The sequence below is a fragment of the Corvus hawaiiensis genome, chromosome 4 (assembly GCF_020740725.1).
Source record: "Corvus hawaiiensis isolate bCorHaw1 chromosome 4, bCorHaw1.pri.cur, whole genome shotgun sequence".
Taxonomy (NCBI): domain Eukaryota; kingdom Metazoa; phylum Chordata; class Aves; order Passeriformes; family Corvidae; genus Corvus; species Corvus hawaiiensis.
Genome location: NC_063216.1, coordinates 11,806,165 through 11,828,472, shown reverse-complemented (window position 1 = coordinate 11,828,472; position 22,308 = coordinate 11,806,165). Strand labels below are relative to the sequence as shown.

Here is a 22,308-nt window from a genome sequence, read left to right as displayed (position 1 = left end):
AGCAAATAAAAGTATCTTAAAATTGCCTTTTGCCGGGAATTCCTCATTTTGTTTCTCCTACTACTACACACACAGAAAATATCTAACACTCAAGGCAAATATCAGTATCTGGTCCTAATGTTTTTGTATCACCAGTTTTGATAGAATTTGGTTCCAGTGACCAAATATGACCATGATTCAACCATAAATTGTATATTTACTTTGATGCCTATTCCAGATGTGAAGCTTCATATCCTGAACTGCTAATGCAGCAACGCACAGCGTCTAATGGAAAATGATGTTATCACCACGCACTTGTCAGCTTGCAAAACTTCATGTTTCAAGGCCTAGTTTCAGAACAAGTCTGTACTGTCACACCCTCTGGCTCTTATGGCATCTCTACAGTCCTTACTTTTAGATATTAGGATGTTTAGATATTAAATAATTAGATCATTTAATTATTACATTGCAATTATTATATTATTTTATTATACCATTATATGTCACATTATTTATTATTATATTATTAGATATTATATACTATATTGCATATTACTATAGAATGTATTATTATTATTATTATTATTATTATACTGGATAATTTAGATATTAGGTAATTATATTTTTTAGACACTAGACATTAGGATATTTAGATACTAGAATATTAGGATTTAGATATTATGACCAAAGGAACACAGAAGCTCTGGCATTCTGGATAAGAAGTTTTCAATGAATGAGCAAAATCAGAGACTGTTTAAGAAGACTTCAGCAACGCAGTACAGAAAGACAGGCTGAGAAAAGTAATCAATTTACCTGAAGTATTAACAGCATCTGAATAATAGATGGTGGAACTCTGGCTCTGGAACGGGATAATGCATCTTCCAATTTTATATTGAGGGTAATTATATTCCTAAAATGCAGAAGAGCCAATTGCCGAACCGAGGGCTCCTTTCCCTTGGAAACAGAAAGAAATCAAGATGGATTATGAGCAGTATGAAAATGAGTTTCAAAATCCTCTGTTCAAAATCCTCCCCTCCTCATGGATTACAAGAATGGTAAACCTAAATGAAACATGAAGGAAACATAACAAAGGACAGAGAGCAGCCCCCAAGTCTGCACAGTAAATTTGATTTGGCAGTAATGAACAGACGGTGACTGAGTCTGACTGCATGTGGAGAGGATGAAGGGTTGAGATGGGATGAGACCTGGATGATATATGAATATTTTGTATTTTAACAGTACATCACAAATTAAATGTATCATAAGTTTAAAAAAAAAAAAAAAGCAGGGCTGCAAATTGGTTGAATTTCCATTATTTTGTAAGATTTTGAGTACTCGCTGTTTACTGTCTTCAAATATGGCAAGAATCCTGACTCAGCTCACTTGTGGATCCTCTTTTCTATACGGTTTGAGAGACTTCACTATAAGACAGGAGCAGAGCTGAAGTTTCATATTGCATTTTCAAAGCCATCTGTTTTCAGTTCAACAATACCTTCTCACTGAGGAAAACTCCCAGCTGAAGAATACAACTCCAGCTCTGTCTGCAGAGGTTAACAGCACCTGCCTCATGTAGAACTGTGAAACTGTTTCTCTTTCTGGCATTAGGGGTTTTCCCTTGGGTATATATGGCTGTACACATGGAAGGTTTGGTATTCAACTGGTGTTGACTTATGTCTGGAATAAAGAAGCCTAACCTGACCCTACCCATTCCTTTTCACTTTCTAAATTATTTAAACTGAAGTAAAGAAGGCCCCAAATCTGCTTCAGCTGATAATTAATAGAATTTACAAGAGCACATAAGCACCAATTGGGCTTTTGGAAGAAACCTCAGAACATGAGCAGCTAGATCTATTTGAATTTACATGGGACTTAGGGCTCTTAAATCCTCAAGGTTCCTTTGGAAATTCAAGTAATTATTTCCATCTGATAGGGGAGAAGACTTGTGTTACTAAAATATTTTCGAAGGCCTCAGAAACACAACAGAGAATAGGGATGTTTGGTGCAATTCTCAAAAACAACTGAGTGAGTTCTAATTTAGTCAAGTGCTGTATAAAAAAAGGCTTAGAGCCTACCTATATCTCTAAGTGTACAAATATCTTGGATTTAAATTACAGGACACTTGGAAAAATCTCCCATTGTGTTCTAGTATGTTTTAATAATATCTTATTTCTATTGTTTTAGAGTTTCTACTGGTAAGACACAAGTCTATGGGTGAAGTAGCCCTGTATGTTTTTGGAGCTCTTCCCTTTCAGAATAAAATTCAGTGTGAAATAGCAGCTTTTCCTTTAAATTCAGACTTCATACCTGTAAATGTCTGAAGATGCAAATAGTAATATCATAAACATTTGGGCAATCATTTTAGGGATAAAGTCCACTGGAAAAATTGGGAGAAGGTTTCTGAAGTTTCCCCAAATATATTCAGGCACCAAGTTCCCACTAAAATCTGTAGGCATCTATGAGCAGTTGCAAAGATCACTCACACCTATCTGGTACAGATTTCCATGAGACTTCAGTGATAAACAATACTCTCTGGCCATCATTACATTCGAAGATCAAGTATCTATTGTGTATTTAAAATTACTGGCGTCAAAATCTGTGCTCATCTAAACTGGTCAAACTCCACTGACTGTTGCTGTCCACTTACCATAGCATAGAATTTGATCTCAGAAATACAATTGCTTTTCAAAAGCAGAGATACTTCAAAGACAAAAGTCACATTGCAGAGAAGGAAATGCATATATTTAAATCAACACAGCTCCACTTATTTCACTGTGCAACATTTCAGTTTATCATTCATAACATTTTTTGACTTTTAGTATGATTGGCAGAAGGACTAACCAGCCTCCCTGCATTCCACTTTTGTTTTCCAAGTTCCCCTTCATCTTTTCCACCCAAGCACTTCAAACCATTTGCATAAGTAATTCATTTGCATGACGTGACTATACAGAACAGCTGCACTGGGAGGTTGGCCCAAGGAGAGAGAATTAAGGATTGCATCAGTCTGCTGATGAACCTGTAAAGTTGCTTTTCCCAGTTTTTCAAGGTTCTATGGTAATAGAGTAACTTTTTCACCTGCACAGGATAGAAAATAGCCTGCAGCATGGGAAGGACATCACTGAAGAAAAAATCCCACGTTTCAGCTAAGGTATCCAGTAGTTTCTGCCCTGCAAAAACACAAAACAAACTAGTGAACAGTTTTGGTTGTAACCACCTAACTGCAAAAAGTAAAACATGCAGGAAACAATGTGAATCTGCTACTATATGCTAAGATGAATTATGCAGGAGCTACTATCAGCAGTATGGAATTAGTATTCCTTTTGGTGTATCAGATCCTTCCATATTTGTGTCTTTTCAGGTGACTCATCTAATGTTCTTAATAAACTCAGAGACTCTGAGGTTACTCAGGAAAACCCTGTGAAGAACAAAGACTAATAGCCCAGGTTACATCCTCCTCTTGCAGTAATACTTGCTGGACAGGACTGTGGAGGAGAGCAGGTTGAATGTGGAAGCAGAGGAACTTACCCCACCATTCTCCCGCCTGCCTTTCAAGCTGCAGGGCAGCAGAGCAAACCAAACTCTGTGGAGATGCTCCGTAAAGCATCCCCTCAAACTGATCTACAAAAGCTACAAGAGTAGCTTTTCCACTGTTCCCTTTTCCACTTACACAGAAAAACTCACCCAAGATCTATGGAAAGGAACAATGGTGTTAGGACTCTAATTTTTACTGTAACTTTCAAGCGATGCAGTTAGAATTTGCTATGGGGTGAGTTCCCTGTGGTCCTCACAGCAAGGCCACCTCCATTCCTTCCCCAGGTGCAGCTACCTGGAATCCTCCCCAGTGGAATCTGGATAAGCTCTGGCCAGGTTGTGCAACCAAGTTGGACATTGAGCTCCTCACAGAACATTTTACACAACACAGAGGCAAATACAGGAGCGGAGATCCATAGAGGAAACCTGGTTCAATAGGTGGGTTCTGGCTTCAGATCCCTGTTCCCCAAAATGGCCCTTGTGACCTTGGACAAGCTCTTTACCATCCCTATGCCCCCAACCCAACTTTGAGAGGAGAGCAGTGCCCCTGCACCTCCACCAACAAGTGTTATGGAGATAAACACATCAGAGATTCTGAGGAATTCATAGAAGACAATATGACTTACCAGGATGCAAATCGGTAGCAATCAATCAATATTACTAATGGTGTCAGAATCTGATACTATTCTTAATTTTTGTATTAGAGCATTACTTTGAGCCTCAGCCAGGGAATATTTTGCCCAGAATTACACACAAATCACAAAGCAATTATGCATGAAAGCATCGACACTGCCAACCACACTCAAAGTTAGCCAAGTGCCAATGTTTACTATGGGATACTTGATCCCCCTGCCTTTTAAGCACATAATGAATAGCTCTGGTGAATCTGCAACTCCTGAATTATTTCCAGGTTGATAACTTTAAGTGTGGATCACCTTGCTATACTGCAGCTGCTGGCTTATGGAACACACCAATGTCTTATTTTCAGCACCACCAGGCAGGAGTTCTCTCTATCCTGCATAGTCATGCACAAGACTGAAAAGGGTGTTCTCTGTTTCCATTTTTAAAACTTTTTAAAGAAATCTGTTTTGCATAGTTCTAATGAAATACAGCAGGGAACCAAGTCCAAAAATTTCTAGCAGCTGTAGCAGTAGTATTAGTAATAATAACAATTATAGTAGTAATATTAATTATTAATAGCAATAATATTATTAATAATAATAGTAATAAACATGTGCTGGTTTTTGCTGGGATAAGTTTCATTTTCTTCCCAGTATCTGGTAGTGGCTGGAACACTGTGATAACGCAGGGATGTTTTAGTTAGTGCTGAGCAGGGTGTGCACAGAGCCAAGGCCTTTTCTGCTCCTTTCCCACCCCACCAGTGAGGGCTTGGGGGGAAACAAGGAGTTGGGAGGGGACATGGCTGGAACTGCTTTTCGCAACTGGCCACGGGGACATCCTAGACCATATGGTGTCATGGTCAGCATACAGAGCTGGGGGAAGACAGAGGAAAGCAGGACATTTGGAGTGATTGTGTTTGTCTTCCCAAGTCACCGTTGCGCGTCACTGAGCCCGACTTTCCTGGGATGGCTGAACACCTGCCTGCCCGTGAAAAGTGGGGAATGAATGCTATTTTGCTTTGCTTGCATGCATAATTTTTGCTTTACCTATGAACTTGTCATTATTTCAACACACCAGTTTTTTCACTTTACCCCTCCAACCCTCCCCCCCATACCACAGAGGGAAGTGAATGAGTGGCTCCATGGGGCAGAGCTGCTGGCTGGGGTTAAATCATGAAAATAACCTTGCATATATGACCAAATAACCAAATCCAATACTAGTGTCTGAAATACCAAAGTGCTTCCAAGATATAAATCCAATCATGAAGGAAAAGCCCAACCACTACACCCTGAAGGCAGAGTTTTAAGGAATTAAATAAGTTAGTTCCCACAAGGTGAGGTTAAAAGCCCTTATCAATCTTGCTGCTAGAATAGTATGAAGTTAAATTACTCTGTTGAGGTAAACATGCCTTTACCATCAAGTACTTATTCAATCTTGTGGACAGCTTGTTTTGAGACTTAATTTCTGCACAGCAGCTCAGAAAGGCTGCAGAGTTAAATGACACAGGTAGGCAGGCCTTTTACTGAGGGCTGTGGAATAATTCCTATGATTTGTTGATAATGACCATCTTCCACATGAAGGAATGTGACTTACATGTGTTATCAAGGACATATCCTTTTTTTACTGTCAGGCAAAAATCGCTACATTTAGCATAAACATTTGCTGGATTCCAGGAAACTGGGTTACTCTAAATGCTTATTTTAATGAAGCACAATATAGTCAATTTTGTATGGCATAAAAATGCATTTGGTACTTTTCACAGGGATTCTAAAAGTTAATTGAAACTCATTAAATAAATATAAGAATAAATAATTAGGTATTAGGAAGAAATTCTTCTCTTTGAGGGTGGTGAGGCCCTGAAACAGGGTGCTCAGAGAAGCTGTGGCTGCCCCACCCCTGGAAGTGTCCGAGGCTGGGCTGGACGGGTCTTGGAGCGACCTGGTCTAGTGGAAGGTGTCCCTGCCCATGGCAGGTGAGTGAATCAGGATGATCTTTAAGGTTCCTTCCAACCCAAACCATTCTGTGATTCTGTGATTTTCAAAACCTTCTGCAAGATAAAAGCCCTCCAAAGTGTGGGGTTTTTTCTCTTATGAAAACTTGAACACCAAGTGGAGAGGGAAACTCAAACCATGGGATGGGGGCAACCTGAGATTTGAGGGCAGGACTGCTGTTGCTGCAGACCCAGGAAGCAAACCCTGCTCAGAATGGGAGCTCCAAGACTTCCATGCTTCCAGCTCTGTCCTGGGTGTTTTGAGAGCCATGCGGTCACTGACTACAGGATGGATTCTGGGGCAGGGCTGCATTTGCTGCCAAGAAACACAAATTCCAGCCTTGGAAACTCAAGTCCACCAGCAACTCCCCAGGAAAGCTGTGTGTCAGAAATACCTCTGCCTCTGAATGAGATGCCTGAATTACTGCCACCCTCCTGTAACTTGCCAGTTTTAGAGAGATAACATTTCTGAGCATAGACTTGGAAAAAACATGACCAGTTTAATTGTCACCAGAATTTCTGACTATATCTTAAGCAGCAACCATAAAATGACACACTAAATCAAAAACCAAAATAAGATTTAAATCAACAGCTTGCTGAAATTAGGTATTTCCTAAACATGGTCCTATATTTGAAAGCCCTTTAGTGGTCTCACATTTTAGGTTTTCATCTAAGCTTTGGTCTCAAACATCAGATGCATTATTTTTGATTTTCAAGCTGGTAATACCAGGAAAAAAAAAAAAAGATTGGACTTTGCTAGGTCTGTATCTCATCTGCTGATTTGATACTTATAAAACAACTTCCTTTGTGATTTACAAAGCAGCTATGAAGGCCTTGAGCTCCCTCTGTGCTCTCCAAGCTGTTGTTTTATATAACTGTGGAATTTGATGTTCAGCTTAAGGAGTTTCAGTACTTTTTTGTGGACTTTGGGGTTTTTAATGTGAAATTGGTTCTCTTTTTGCGGTGTTCAGGGCTACTGTCTTTTCATCAGAAAAGCTTGATTCTATAGCACCACCCTAATCTGATCAACTGTACTGTCAGTAATGAAAGGTCACATCCAGGATTTATAGATAGCTGAGACTAATGGAAACAGTTGTCTCCAAGCTCCTGCTTAAGCAGTACATTTAGACTAAGTGACCTTGTGACTACAGCTTTGGAAAAGGAAAGATTTCTTTAAAACTGCCTTCACTCCCCAAAGATCTTTAGAATGTTTACATGGGCAATAATTCTTGAAGCTATTACAAAACCATTTCACCATTTGATGTATAGAATCACAGATCATTTAGGTTGGAAAACACCTCCAAGATCATCAAGTCCAACCATTAACCCAGCATTGCCAAGGCCACCTCTAAGCCATGTCCCCAAGTGCTGCATCTACATGACTTTTAAATACCTCCAGGGTTGGTGACTCCACCACTGCCCTGGGCAGCCTGTTCCAATGCCTGAACAACTCTTTTGGTGAAGAAATTTTTTTCTAACATGCAATCTAAACCTCCCCTGGCACAACTTGAATGCCAAATCTATGACAAGACAGCATATTTAACAATACATCTAAATGCCATGTAATAGCATGAGACAAAATATGGGTGACTATAAAGCAACACACCAGGTGGAGATTTATCCTTGATGTTACTTCCATAAGGTGGTACCTCCAGAAGGTGTAGACAGTTACATGGGGCCTTGACTTTAAAACCAGAGAGACAGTGCCTGACCTCATTTATGTCAGCATGACTCCAGAATAACTCTTAAAATAAGCTACAGCATTATTTTGGACTTAGATACTTAAACTAACTGGGATCTTTGTGCTTAGTTTTTTGTTTATTACATATCTCAGTCTATTTTCACTTTTCCTGAGCAGGATATAACTGAAGGAGAAGGAAGTGTCCTTGCTGGAGGTAATCCTTCCCTGACTCCCTCAATGCTGCTCTAGGCAATCACCTCCCTTTTATGAAGGTTAGTGAGAACACCAAGGCGGGACCCAACAACATACTGTAGGAATGGATTGAGACATGCTAATCCATAGTCCCAGGAAGATAGTGGAAAGCATGCCAGTGCCTCTAGAGTGCATTTGCTAAAACTCCTGTGACATACATAGCCATGCTAAAATCCAAGTTACCTTCATAAAACCGGATCTTGTCCCTTAGGATCACCATGCCTTTTGTGAGCAGCTGATTCTGTAAATAAAATACAGACTACCTTTACTCAATTCTGTGCTTCCCTACAGCCATCATGTTTCACATTTTGTTCATTCTTTAGACAGTGAAGGGGGTTTTTTATTTTAAAAATTAATCATCAGAGAACTCTTGCTGTGTCCATCTTATTTAAATCACTTGGAACACTTGTGAAATGCTATAATCGGCTGCTGGTTTTAGGATAAAGGATGTATTTTGTGCAGTACAAAGTGCTTCTCAAACTTCAAATGACCGACCTACAAAACATGTACTTAGAGAAGCAGAAAGAATATTGCTTCAACAGACAGTGGTACTTACTTCTAAAAGTCTTTCCTAGTAACTCTACTGCAATTATCTTCACTGGTTTACTCAGGGACTTCAATTTTAAGCTAAAAAAGAATGTCTGAAACCTCATGAAAGACAGAAATTACCTACAGAAACAAAGTCACAGGTTGGGCTTTCACAATCTAACTATATGTATGTGTATAAAATCCGAATCCCATTAATCCCTTAATTTCAAAATCACAGAGAAGTCAGTGGACATCTCTGAATGGTTTCAAGGGTCTCCAGGTCATCATTAAGAGTGGGCAAAATTATTTTTCTCAGTAGCATATAACAGAATTGGATTTAAATAAAGAAAACACAGGCCTACCTGCAGATACTCAGTGAAAAAGGATCCCAGTTCTGTTTTCAGTAATTGCCTGTATTAAAAAGAGCAAGAAAGGAATCTGTGTAATCAGCAAATCACATTAGCTGTGCACTGCATGAAAGAGGGGAAGTCACGAATAGCAAATTACTTTAGTATGAGCACAGAGACTGTCATTAATGACTAACTACAAAGAGAGCAAACAGAGTCAACAATACCAAGACTCAAACCAGCACTTTTGTGTGTTGAAGAATATCTGCTGTCATTTCAGATGGCTCAACTGCACATATGAAAGGAAAATAAGATTTGATGAAAAGAGGATGCTTTCCATCCTACATCCACTCAGGAGACTCAAGACAGCTGAAGTTGCATATGGTTTCAACGAAAAGGCAGGTAGGAATTTAACAGTTTAGCTCTGCCTTTCATGATTCCTCTACACTAAAACCTATAAAGCAATCTCAGAGAGCAATTGAAGCTCCCATGCAAAACAAAATCCCACAAACAACTCTCAGATTCAGAAACTGGATTCAACCCAGTCCATAAGCCTTTTTGTATCCAGGTAAAATTCACTACATGGCTAAAAAGCTGTGTTATTTACATCTCACACGCTGGATGCTAGATAATACTTCTCATCAGTCAGGTCACTATTTAAATGCATAAACGACAGCTCGGACCTTATAGAAACATAGATAGCCCCAGCTGGGTTTTCTGAACACATGCAAATCTGGCCTATATCTCTTTTGAAAACTTGTCTGTGTGACCATGTCAGGTCCCATGAAGATGTGAGGTCAAACATGACTTAAAATCTAAACACCACCTTTGATTACAGTAATTATACGAATTATATATTCAATAGCACATCATCTATCTCTTTTTGTTATATCTTTAACTGACAACTGATTAATCAAATCATTTAACAAGTAAACAGGGATATCAAACCAAATCCAGAATAGCCCCATATTCCATGAAAGTCTACAGGACTTGATTCTGATGTTTTTACAATGCATGCTTCAGCACAGCCTCTTGAGATCTCCTAAAAGTACAGGGAAGAGAGGAGCATTTCAGTCTTGAGGAGGCTGAAATATGGTATCTTGGTTTATTTATCCTTAAGCACATGTCCACACTGACCTCATAGCTCTGGAAGGTCTAGGCAGAAATTAAATAAAAAATAAACAGAAGGAAGAGCATTTTCAGATGCTCCTAAGCATCAAAGTCCTTTTCAGCTAGAAACTTGATTAATTTGGACAAACTATTTATGAACAAAGGTTCTGAAAGCCAGCTGAGGCATTATCCATAGGTCTCCCCTTGTCATGAAGAGCTGTTGGATCACCAGCTCCCTCAGCATGTGGCTGCAACATGTGGGAGAAGACAGCCCTGGCAGCACCCTGAAACTCTGCCCTCAACAGTAATACTGACAAGCCCTTGGCAGGGTTTAAAAGCCACCTCTCTCAAAGGCTGCTCAAGTTCCAGTGCCTTAACAGAAGTCAAGGGGAAAAAGGTTGTGACAGCCAAATTGCAGCGTGTTCACTCCAAGTGGAAATTTACTGTCCAGTGAGGTGACTTTTTTCTAGATCACAAGTGATGACACTAAAGGTTCATCTTACTTTGAACATGGATAGACAGACCATTTTTAGGTTGAACTAACAAGAAAGTTGCAGGTTTGAATTTTCCTATGAGAGTGACAATTAATTCTCATGTATCTCTTTGTGCCACTGTTTCAAAAAAATACTAGTACTTTATGCTGACAGATTCTGCTTAATTTTCTACTCTCTCCTCAAGCTAGCAGCTCCAGATGGATTCCTCACGGTCTTGAAAAGGTGATGTGCAACTACCTTCTCTTTGAATATTTTAGTTTCTACTGATAAATTCTGGTATTTAGGGCCAGAAATAAGAATGGATGTTCTGTTTATCCAATAGCCAGCTCTCTGATAAAACAAGATGCCACCACATTTCCATTTCTTCAGCTGAAATCAAACAGCCAGCGTGTAGGTAGTTATATGCACTGGACTGCACCACACCAGGCAGCACTATGCCTACATTAACATCTCTTTTTACAGGACAGAAGAATTGACAACACAATTCAAGCATCTTGCTTTTTGAATCCCTAATAATACAGATACTTCAAGCTACTTAATGCATTTCTAGTGAAACAGTGAGGCCCTCAGGCCAGATCAGAACACTGGTGTTTGATATTCTTTTTATATGTTCATTTAAAAGAGACCCACAACAAAAGTGGATCCAAGACATTGCTTGCAATTTTTTTTTCACCCTTGCTTAACTTCCTTTAACAAAAAACAGTTAGGCTTTCAGATCCTGGATAATTTCAATTACTGACCAACCTTATCTAGACATGTGGACATCAGGGTGGAATCTGGGAAAAAATCTGATTAGCCTTAAAAGAGATCCCTGACCAGACAGCAGATCTTATTTCAAGTACATCTGATTTTTAAGCCAGGCATTTTGCACTCATAAAGCTTCTCTATCATTGATATGAGGCCTTCATTGCCCGTTTAATGACTTAATAAATTAAGATGGTAATATACATTCCCTTTAAGTGTGCTAAAATAGCTCCTGACTTTTTTTCCCCTGCTGCTGCTTCATTGGTTCATTTTAAAATTAACTCTTGCAACATTACTCAGAATGGAAAGTGTAATACTGCATAATAGATGTTAAATAAAGTTAAATGAAGCAAACAAATGATTTTACTGGGTTTGAACTCTGTCTGCAAAAGAGGAAATGCCACTAAAATGTGCTTTGTTTGAATCACATCAGAATCCTGAAATTCAGAAAAGGGGCAGCTATAAATATGTATTAGTTTTAATACAGGACATCCTGCTTCCACTGTGTTTCCGTTTCCTTCTTTTTCTTCCTTGTTTTAAAAGTGGTCAAAATAAACACTTTGAAATGACATATGGTACATGAAATGAAAAATGAGAAAACGCTATTTGATTATTAATATTGCAGACATGGACCAAGAGAAAACTAAACGGTACGTATACGCATGGAGATTTTTATTACCAGATTTTGACTCAATCTCCTACTAAATTACTCAGTAAGGGCCCAGAAGAAGGAAGGCACAGGCCACATACTGGTGATGCTCCCAGTTGTTGGGACTTTACTGTGCTTCGTCAGCTTTAGCAGAGGAATTCAGGAGTTCCAGCAGTGTGAGAGACAACTGGTTTTATTGCAATAGGGGTTCTGAGGGCTGTGTATGTAATTCTGTATTTAAGGCCACTTTTTAATGCCACAGGAACACAAGAATGGTGTCAAAAGGCATTGGTATAAATAAGTGGCAGCTCTTATGAGCCAAACCTAGAAGAAAAGTAAATGGTACTGCACAGATTTGTATCCACTGATGTTTTCTTAAATAATCAGGGTTCAAAGCCTCCAGATGTGTGTTCACAAGTTTTATGTATTTGTTTGCATGTATGTGACACATGGTAGTTGAATATACGTGACATTTCTGAGTCAAAACAATGGTGTGCAAATATTGTTCAAATATTTACACTTGATCTATGAGTCAACTTGGATATTCAGGGGTTTATTATGAAAAATATTCCAGAATCTGCTCTAATTAAAGCGGTAAAGTAAAATAACTTCTTTTACTGTCCTGTAACTATTCAAAAAAGTAACTAACTAATATTAACCATTTACCTGAATGTTTCCACATTTGAATTCTGCCCAGTAGAAATAATCTGCCCAGTGGAAATAATGTATTTCTTTCTCATTTTGTACTCATGGGAAAATGCATCTAAAACAATCGTAAGGAAAATATACACTTGTTCCACTTCTGAGGTCATGTTTATGAATCAGGTATTTTTGCACTCAATAATAACATTAACCCAAAGAAGTTATTTTGAAATAAATAGCAAAAGCAGTAAGGTATTTTTGGCACATGTCAAATCAGTAATTTCATCATCAGCTCAGGTATGAGGCACCAGGCATTCTCCCTGAAGTGAGCTATCAGCTGAGATACCAACAAAGCAGCATTAAACCTACCCAAACAAAAAGAAATGGGCCTATCAGGTGGCAGCAAAGCCCTTCATAAAATGGAAAAAAAAAATCAGTGTATTTCTAGTCAGTTTGTCCGTTCAGCCACAATGAGATGCTGCAATAAATTCAACTCAACTGCATTACCAAGCATCATTGTGGTGCAGGGTTTATAGCAAGGTAAATTAAAGCAAAATTTGGGCACATTTCTATCTGTTTGTTGGTTCATAAAAGATTATATTTGTATGACACATCAGCAGAAAATTTTTCCTCTCCTGTCCCCCACCAGTAGATGAGCCTATTAAGGGAAATGCATGGAGTGAAGAAATCTCAGCCCAGAAGTATAATAATAATAATTAACCATTATTCCAGTAAGTAACTCAACATGATTGATGGATCATGCTAACTGACAGACATCCTAGAAAAGCTATTCTTTGTATGTAATTTTCTCCCCAGAGAAGTAAGAAATAACTGGAGAGTAAGTTTATTTTAATTTCAAAAAGAGCAAATACAGGCCCAGTATCATCTGGCTGGACTTTTCTGAAGGTATTTTCACAATTAAAGGAACCAGACTGGGCCAACTATCCCAGACTGGGAACCAGACAGGAACAGATAAACCCAGAATTTCTGGGTATTCTGGGGATTTTGTCAGACTCCAGTGTCCAGACAGAGTAAGTGGTAAGGGAAAGGGAATAACTAAGGATCATATCTGAAGACAGCCAGGGAATGTAATAAGCTGTCTGTCTTTTGTAAGTGCAGATTCTTTTCCACCATTTATTTTGTAAAGCAGTGGACAAACTTCTAAAAGGAAATCTACTACCTTGCCCTTACCACTGAGAGGAGGGTTTGGTAAGTAATAATAAGTGCTGAAAAAGTAGTAAAATGTGAAGTGCTGTAAATCCAGATATCAGCTTATATCTTGGTTAATTTTCTTTTCAATTGTAACTTAAGTAACTCAAATAGTAGGATTTTCACTTTTTTTTAAAGGGAATAAAGTTCCCATTATACATCTCACTGGCCTATAGTTAGTCTATTGCTCAGTGTTACTCAGGCTATGGTGTTAACAGGACAGCTTTGTAACTTCACATACACTCATGCTGCGTGGAAGGAGCAGTAGATCTAAGGGATCACCAGGCAGGACATCTTTCCTTGCCATGTCTCACTGAGGCTTTACCTCCTCCACAGATGCAAGGGAAGCACCTGAGAGTGGCACCTCTGGAAATGGCAAGTATCACTGCCGAGAAATAGGGCTGAATCACTAGAGGGGTGCAGGTTTTCCCTTCCTTAGTTTTAAACCAGGACATCAAGACGGACTCTAAATAAACCCTACTGCTCAGGGCTGAATTCCTCCTGCAGAAGGAGGGATCAGCTCTTGCCCACAGTGAGGTGCTGATACACATCAGCAGCAGCAATTACTGAGGGAAAATGGACTGTGCTGGTCGAAACTGCCACTGGGAGAAAAACCTTACCACTCTGCAGAAGCTCTGAAGTGCGAGGGCTGGCAAACAGTACTGAGCATCTGGCTGAGAACACCTTGCATGGCAGAGTCTCTTACCTGACTCCTTCATTGAGGTTGTAAAGTTCATGGTCTGGGAGACCCTTACGCTGGAATACTGCTATCACTCCATTGTGGATACTGAAAGAGGACATGAGGAGTCATTAGCACCCAGTAAGATTCAAGAAGGGTATCACCTCCACAATTAGCCCAGCATTTCTCTCTAGACACTTCAGGACCTTTTAAAAGTCATAGATGACTTCCGGTAGTCCATCCATCCCAGATGCCTTAAAGGAACTGCCTAGAAAATAGATAACATCTTTGAAAATCAGTTCTTTTTGATTTGTTCCAACTCAGTAAATTCAACAGCTGCACATTTGAAATCAGTAATTTCAAAAACTTAGGCCTATATTTTTAAGTACTTTAAGTATGTCAACTATAACTTTTAATATGTCATAGGTTAGCAAGCATAGTCCCAGAAGGGACGTCCTTGCTAAGGGGTGCTTACAGTTTCCTCTGGGAACTGATACAACCTATCAGCTGGCCAGTTTGAATATGGACAATTCTCTAAGCCACTTAAAGTTGTGATCACCTCTGTGATCCACATTTAAGAATAGGCAAACTCCCCCTCCAAGCTCTCTCTCGTTTCCGGCGCTGGGACAGGTGGCTGCAGGCCCCGAGTGGGGGCCAGCGGGCCCGGCCAGGCCCTGCTTGGGCCAGGCCGGGCCGGGCCACGGCCATCCTGAAGCCATGGACCTGTTCCAGCCGTGGAACCCCCCCCACTGCCTTGCCGTGGGCAGTCGGAGCGGCTCGGCTCTCCCCCCTCTCCACTGCGATAAGAAAAATTCAACATTCCAGCTGCAAAGCTGCAAGGCCGAGGTGAGATTAACCCTTTTATTGCTGTGAAGAGCTGAAAACCTGAGGGAAGAGAGAGAGGAGATGCTTAAAGCTGAAATTCTGTTGTGAAGCTATGATATATCAGAGTATCCTGTTGTAATTTCATGAAGATATGGGGGGTGGAGTGTTCAACTCATAAGCAAAAGCACCTGCGCTGAGATAGGCAGATGCTGACGCAGCTGTAATTTCATGAGAAGTTTGGACAGGGAGAGATAAACCAGATGAGGACTTTTGCTCCAAACGGGAAAGGAGAAAACCTCAGTCCCTAGAGATGCTCCCAGAGATAGTCCTAATGATGAAGATGATGAAGACCCTTTGCTCCCAGGGAAGGAGAAGGGCCTCTGTTTTTGTTTCTGAATGGCTCAACCTTAAAAGTGTACCCCAAAAAACTTCAAGAGTGGACCCTCGAAAGCAGTTGCGGGAAAAGCTGCAAGTCGGGGGAAAGGACTCACACGCAGGCAGAGAGACTCCTCTTCCTAAATGGACTGAACAATATTTGGAAGTGGGCGGCTGTCTCGTTGTGATAATGTTTTCATAGCATGAGCAAGAAGAGACTTCTCTTTCTAAATGGACTGAACAAGGTTATTATGGAAGTGGTAAACAGACTGAACATCTTAAGGGTTGTCTTTGAACATTGTCAGTGGGAGAAGGGAGGAAGGTGGGGGGAGGAGGAGAGTTCTGAAGGTGGTATAATTTTTTTTTCCCTTCTTTTAGGTCTGTTAATAAACTTCTTTATATTCTTTCAAGTTTGGTGCCTGTTTTGCATTTCTCCTAATTCTTATCTCACAGCAGATAAACAGTAATGAGTATTTTGGACCAAACCACTACACTAAATTGGTGTTTCCGTCCGGGAACAAACCGAACCCGTGACAAATACATTCACATATTAAGTATATTTGAAGTATTTAGAAGTATAGTTTTTTATCTCTGTGACTCACTGCAGAGACAATTAACAGCATCCACTGCACTAGAGTCTGTGCAAGGGAGCAGCAATCAGCTTTACAGCTCTGGAAAGCAGGACCAGGACCAGATTTGCCCCTCCTGGAGGTACAAGGATGTGGGGCTGTGTCATGTAAAGAAGAGCTAAAGGTGGTTGGTATCTGTTCATAAGGTGTCCAGGGGGAGGAAGCTTGATTCCTACTGGTGGAAGAGCTTATCATAGAATCCCAGGATGTCCTGGGTTGGAAAGGACCTAAAGATCATCCTGTCTCACCCCCCTCATTGGCAGGGACACCTTCCATTAAAGCAGATTGCTCCAAGGCCCGTCCAACCCGGCCTTGAATGCTTCCAGGGATGGAGCAGCCACAGCTTCTCTGGGCACCCTGTGCCAGGGCCTCACCACCCTCACAGGGAGGAATTTCTTCCTAACATCCAGTCTAAACCTACTCTCTGTCAATTTGAAGCCATTCCCCCTTGTCCTGTCACCACATGTCCTTGTAGAAAGTCTCTCTCCTTCTTTCTTGTAGGCTCCCTTCAGGTGCTGGAAGACTTGGTCAGCTCTGGCCTGATCCAGGGCCAGATCCAGCTGCATGGGGCTGCTCCCATTGCAAGGGGATGTCATTGCAGGAGCTATGCCAGGCAGCAGCAAAGAGTGCCTCGGGAATGCCAGTGCCCACACTAAACTTTCCCAGGCCCATAAGACAGCTCCTTTCAATGCCTGCTGGGAGCAGAGGACTGACTGGAAGGTAAACTCAACACTGTTCACTGAGAGATTCAAAATGCAGGCATACAATAGCAAAGAGATGCACTATCAGAAAAGCTCGGCCATCTTCATCTAATGAAAAAGGAAACTAAAAGTGGCAGGTGAAGGGTCTGACCTGCTGTGGAGAAATACAGATGCAGACAGAAATAAGAACCATTATCCTCTTCTCTCTTTTGTTCCTTTGAAGATGTTTCTGAGGCCTTACACACTACTACTGCCACAGCAATCCCTCCTTCCCCCCTACACCCCCAAGCACAGGCATACATTCATGATCTAACCCAGAATATTTTGGCTGGCTCATACAGACACACTCAATTAATGATTCCTTGAAAATTGGCAGATAAATGTCTCTGGTATACAGTGAAATGACTTGGGTATTTTAATATTATGAGTAATATGGGAAATAAGATTAATGTAGTGAATAACTTATGGCAACATCCAGTCTAAACCTACTCTCTGTCAATTTGAAGCCATTCCCCCTTGTCCTGTCACCACATGTCCTTGTAGAAAGTCTCTCTCCTTCTTTCTTGTAGGCTCCCTTCAGGTGCTGGAAGACTTGGTCAGCTCTGGCCTGATCCAGGGCCAGATCCAGCTGCATGGGGCTGCTCCCATTGCAAGGGGATGTCATTGCAGGAGCTATGCCCGGCAGCAGCAAAGAGTGCCTCGGGAATGCCAGTGCCCACACTTATGCTCTGATTCTGAAATGAACTTTGCAATGTTCCCTGCCAGTCTTCTGCAAAGAATGACTATCTCTCCTGAAAGGCAACGGGCTCTCTCTCTTTCTCTCTGGCACCCCTTTCTAAATGAGGGAGAGGCCTTCTCTCTCCAGCTCTTATTCCTCAAAGAAATAAGAGAGAGCAAGCTTTTTTAACCAGAACTAAGGGGGACAGGTTGTGAGGATTTAAGTTATTGTCTATACAGGAGAACGGCATCTACATAAAACATGCTAGCAGTGAGCTTTTAATCTGCCTGGGATCTCCCTTGTAGTGAGGGACAATGTCGTAGTCTGGAAAACAAGTCTTGGCCTCATTAAGTTGACCACTTGCCTTTTCTTCCCATCACAGATAGCAGTGCTTGTATGGAAGGTGCAGGATACAGCCCCTGCCTGCAGGTTATGTGAGGATGGCACTGGAACTGGCCGTCCACACTTCCTTAAGAGCAAACACAGAGGAGTCAGAATAACCGGGATGCTGTTGGTGGCCTCAGTTGGTGTCAGGATGATGAAAAGTTGGCTTAAATCTTCTCAGTTACCTTAAGTTAATGAAAAAACACACCCAGACCTTGCTTAAATCAATGGGTTTCTATAACAAGTGATTGTTTAAAAAGATGTGGTCAGAATGGTTAAACCTTTTGGCGTAAAGAAAATCTAGGCTGCTGCTTACACACAGAAGTCCTGCAAGATGCTTGAGGTGGGTAGATCACTTTACCCGTGCCTGCAACCAGCTTTCGTTGAGGCTTAAGTCAGTAATGTACATAATTAAACTTATATTGCATTAGTTAACCTGAACTGAAAATGCCTTGTGAACTCCCTTCTGTAACTCTTTTACAACATGAAAGTTAATAATGGATGCACTCATGCACTAATATTAAACACCTTCCCTGTAGTTGCTTTGTGTGTAAGCATGTGCACAGAAAACGGTACTGCAGGAAACAGCCCAATAGAGCCCAAAAAACTCAACAGAGCAGGCTCGCTGGAGGAGGGGAAATCAGGATGAGAAAACTGAAGAGACCAGGTTTTTTGGGGTGTTGCCTTTAGAATGACAACAAAATGTCAGATAGTTCCAGCAATGTATTGTATTTATCTATCCCATGGTAGCTACAGATTGCCAAAGGCAAACTACATAAAACCAAGGAAGGACTCACAGCCACAAAAATCAACTCAGCAGCCTAAGAAACTTTACCTCTTTCAAACAACAACTCATTCCACATTTCACTGAACCACCTGAGGAGGAGGTGGCTCCAGCTGTCCAAAACGTGGGGAATGGCAGCTCCAGCACACACAGCACAGACTTTCCCCACCATTAGCTTCAGCATGAAGGGATCTGGAAGGTGTAAATCCCTGGAGCACAGAGCTGGATGCTTGCTGACAGCACTCCCAAACAGCCCAACAGTGCCAGGGTCAAGGTGGGCAGGATTTGGTGGATAATTCTGATTTTTGTATAGTATCAATCTATTATAGGCTACTACCCATAGAGCCTGATACCACCATAACATACATTTCTCCTGAGTTGCTATTTGTCCACCCAGACAGCACTGGGGTGGGAGCCTGGCTCCCTCCAGTAACACCCTGTTCTTTTACTGACATCTGGAAGCCAAGAAGGAAAAACTATTGCAATTAAAACATTCTGCCAGATCAGAATCAGTTTGGCCACGGAGATGATGAACAACTCCAAAGCTGGGCTTGCAAGTCTTTTAAGTCCTGACCTTCTGTGTGTTTCAACCATGGCCATGGCCCTTCCAGCTCAGCATTTCCTGGCAAAGCAGCAGGACTAGCCAACGTCGACATTCCATAAACGTCACACAGATAATTTTAGTTCTCTAAAGCAGTCACTGCCTTTGCGTGCAAACAGCATAGGTGAAAAAACTACAATGATTTTTATGTAGTGTTTGCAAATTCTCCTCTTCCCAGAGCTCCAGGTGAAGTCCATAAGAAAAAAACAATGCTGTGTGAATAATCGCACCCTGTGACTACCCGGCAGTTAAAGATAACATTTACACTTCCAAAAGGGACTAAATTAGTTAGGGCAAATTTCCTCTGCACAGTTACATGAACAGCTAATTAACAATAATTAACCTGATATACTTACATCAAAACCTTCTTGAAGACACCCTTGCTCCAGAGTAAAACATCATTTTTCTGAATTATCTTAATCCAATTGGGAAGAGCCCATTTTCAGCACAGGTTCAGTCCAGCTGCAACTCCACCACCTTTCCATGAGGCCTTGACACTTCCAAAATAAACTTGAAGATGCTAGTTCACTTATGTTCCTGGAATTTCTACCCAAGGTAAGGTAACCAACAAAGCGGAATAGGCTGCAATTAAGCACTTGGTCATATAAGTGAAAATAAGCTGGTCTGGAAAACTCCCTCTTCAAAGAGTTTGGGAAGCATTAGTTTACTCACTTCACCAACTATAATCACTGCTCACACCAAGAAATTGAGACAGACAGGTGAGGGGACTTGCCAGAGGTGTTACTGAGAGTTAATATCTCTATGGACTGTAGGACGAAGAAGACTGGTTTCCTGCATTCAAGGAAGTATAAGTTATTCTGGAGGGCTACAGGGAGCAGCAATTCCCCACCACCACCACCACCTTCTGTTACTGTAGTCACAGCTGGAAAATGCTCCATGGAGCATTGTGGCTGGGTCAGTGGGAAGTCCATCAGCTCTGTCCTCCCTCCCACCCCACACTGAGACTCTCTCTGCCCCCCCTGTGCACATAGAGTGCCAAGCACTCCACAGAGGGCTTCAACTAAAGGGTCAGGAACAAAAGGGTGATTCTTAGACAGGCAGAAATATTTCAAAATATTTCTAAATAAACACTGAATAACAGAAGAAATAAAATTTCCAAGTAGAAGTCATAGAAAAATATGCTGGTCTGGAGTATTTTCTCCACTGGAAAAGCCTTCCTGTGGTCTGAAAAAACATTCATCTTAAATTAGAAGATGAAATATGGTTTTCATGGCTGTAAAAGTTATTTTACAGCAAGTAGTTGTGCTTATTACAACCCTGTAAAAAATTAGCCCAGGCCATAAAATCCTTTCTGATTCAGTATGTCTCCTTGGATTTACTACTGATCTCACTAATGTCACAAGAAACTTACCAGTTTTCTTCACCCATTCTTTGCTATCTCCTACTCCTTCATAACTCTGTGAATTTTCCCTATGTTCTTACATCAAAGAGGATCTAAGAGCCTTCGACTAGAGGCTTTCCCAGAGCACAACTCAGACAGTATCAGCTCCTGATTAAGCAGTCTGTGCTAGCTTAGTCAGAATGAAAACCTCACCATTGATTTTATTTGGCCTGAGTGGCCCCCCCTGGCTTGTGAGCTCAAGATTAAAACCCCTGGGTTTCTCAGTACAATTGGTTTAGTCAGCATTCAGCCCTCATTTTTTTGCCTGAAGCAGAAATGGGGGTAGTGGGGAGAGAAAAAAAATTGAAGACAGTGCTAGTGAAAAAATCTAAACTATTTTAATCCAGTGCAAATACTGTGAGCCGTAATGAAGTGTATTGTTCCGCTATGTTGCTGTTGGTTGCTAGTTAACTGCACTTACAGTGCTTTGCTGCACAGATCTGGGATTCATGGGAAAGCAAGCTCTGAAAAAGCCATGATATAAAGTCTCATTTGCCTAGTAGCAGACAGCAGCTTGGCACCAATTTCCCTTTGATGTAACAGTGCTGAGAAGTTTCACTGCATTTTAGTTCAGAGCTGAAGGGAAGTCATCAGGGAGGAAGTGACCTTCCTTGCTACCAGAGTGCTGTGTTCCCCCAGTATGCTGAATTAGGCTCCTTCAGGTTGTCCTCCCCTGGTGTCATAATGCAGAAAGAATTCTCAGGCTTGAACAGTCTGAGCTGAGACTGGTGTGAAGGGAGCAGAGGTGGCAGAGGGGACATCCCTGGGCCACGGTGGCCACACACAAGACGTGCAGAGGGGCAGCCATGCACCCTCCCCCTCCTCAAAAACGCCTGTAGTGACAGAGCTGCTGTCCTGCAAAAGACCCCACTAGCAGCACTTCAGCTTTTCAGTCCCTAGCATGTCCAGAGCAGCATCCTTGCTCTGCCTCAAAGATCTGCCTTTCAGCACGGGATTGGCCAGTTTGTGTGGGGCCAAACCTGCTGTGGGTTGTGCTTCAACTCTCCCCACTTCAGTTCTCATGAACTTGATTCAAAGCTTTTTGTAAAGCAAATACACACATGCCACACCCAGGCACAGCTGCTAACTTCAGGCAAGAAAACAGCAGACATTTAAATATAGAACAGCCAGGCTTGGTGAGAGGGGAGTGCTCTGCTGGTGTATCTTGACTTCCTTGATCAGCAAGCTCTTATGCTTACACAGAATGAAACAACACAAGCAATCCTTTCGTTTGGAACGAAAAATATTCCTGTAAACCAAAGTATGCAAAGTGTCCTATGTTGGGTTGTTTCAATTTTGCAGCAGAAAAATAAAAGAAATTCCACAGCCCAACATTTTAAAAACCCAGACAAGGTTTCTGGTGAGTCAAACTTTAGATGTCCAGCAACATTACAGTCTCCCCAGGAGAGATGAATACAGATTCCCTCCAGACCAGA

The 22,308-nt window shown here is 41.2% G+C and overlaps 1 protein-coding gene across 5 annotated transcripts in view; it reads right to left on the bottom strand.

Annotated features, from left to right (window-relative positions):
* The window catches only part of PRR5 (proline rich 5), a 105,099-nt gene that overhangs the window by 32,437 nt on the left and 50,354 nt on the right, over positions 1–22,308 (bottom strand). For 4 of the 5 annotated variants that reach the window (XM_048301557.1, XM_048301558.1, XM_048301559.1 and 1 more), the window contains 5 exons: positions 14,481–14,561; positions 8,942–8,990; positions 8,235–8,292; positions 3,052–3,143; positions 793–933 (listed from right to left, as the gene is read on the bottom strand). In XM_048301557.1, coding sequence (XP_048157514.1) covers positions 793–933; positions 3,052–3,143; positions 8,235–8,292; positions 8,942–8,990; positions 14,481–14,561 — 421 coding nt within the window. The remainder of the gene's footprint in view (positions 1–792; positions 934–3,051; positions 3,144–8,234; positions 8,293–8,941; positions 8,991–14,480; positions 14,562–22,308) is intronic. The other variant, XM_048301560.1, reaches the window with a different exon arrangement.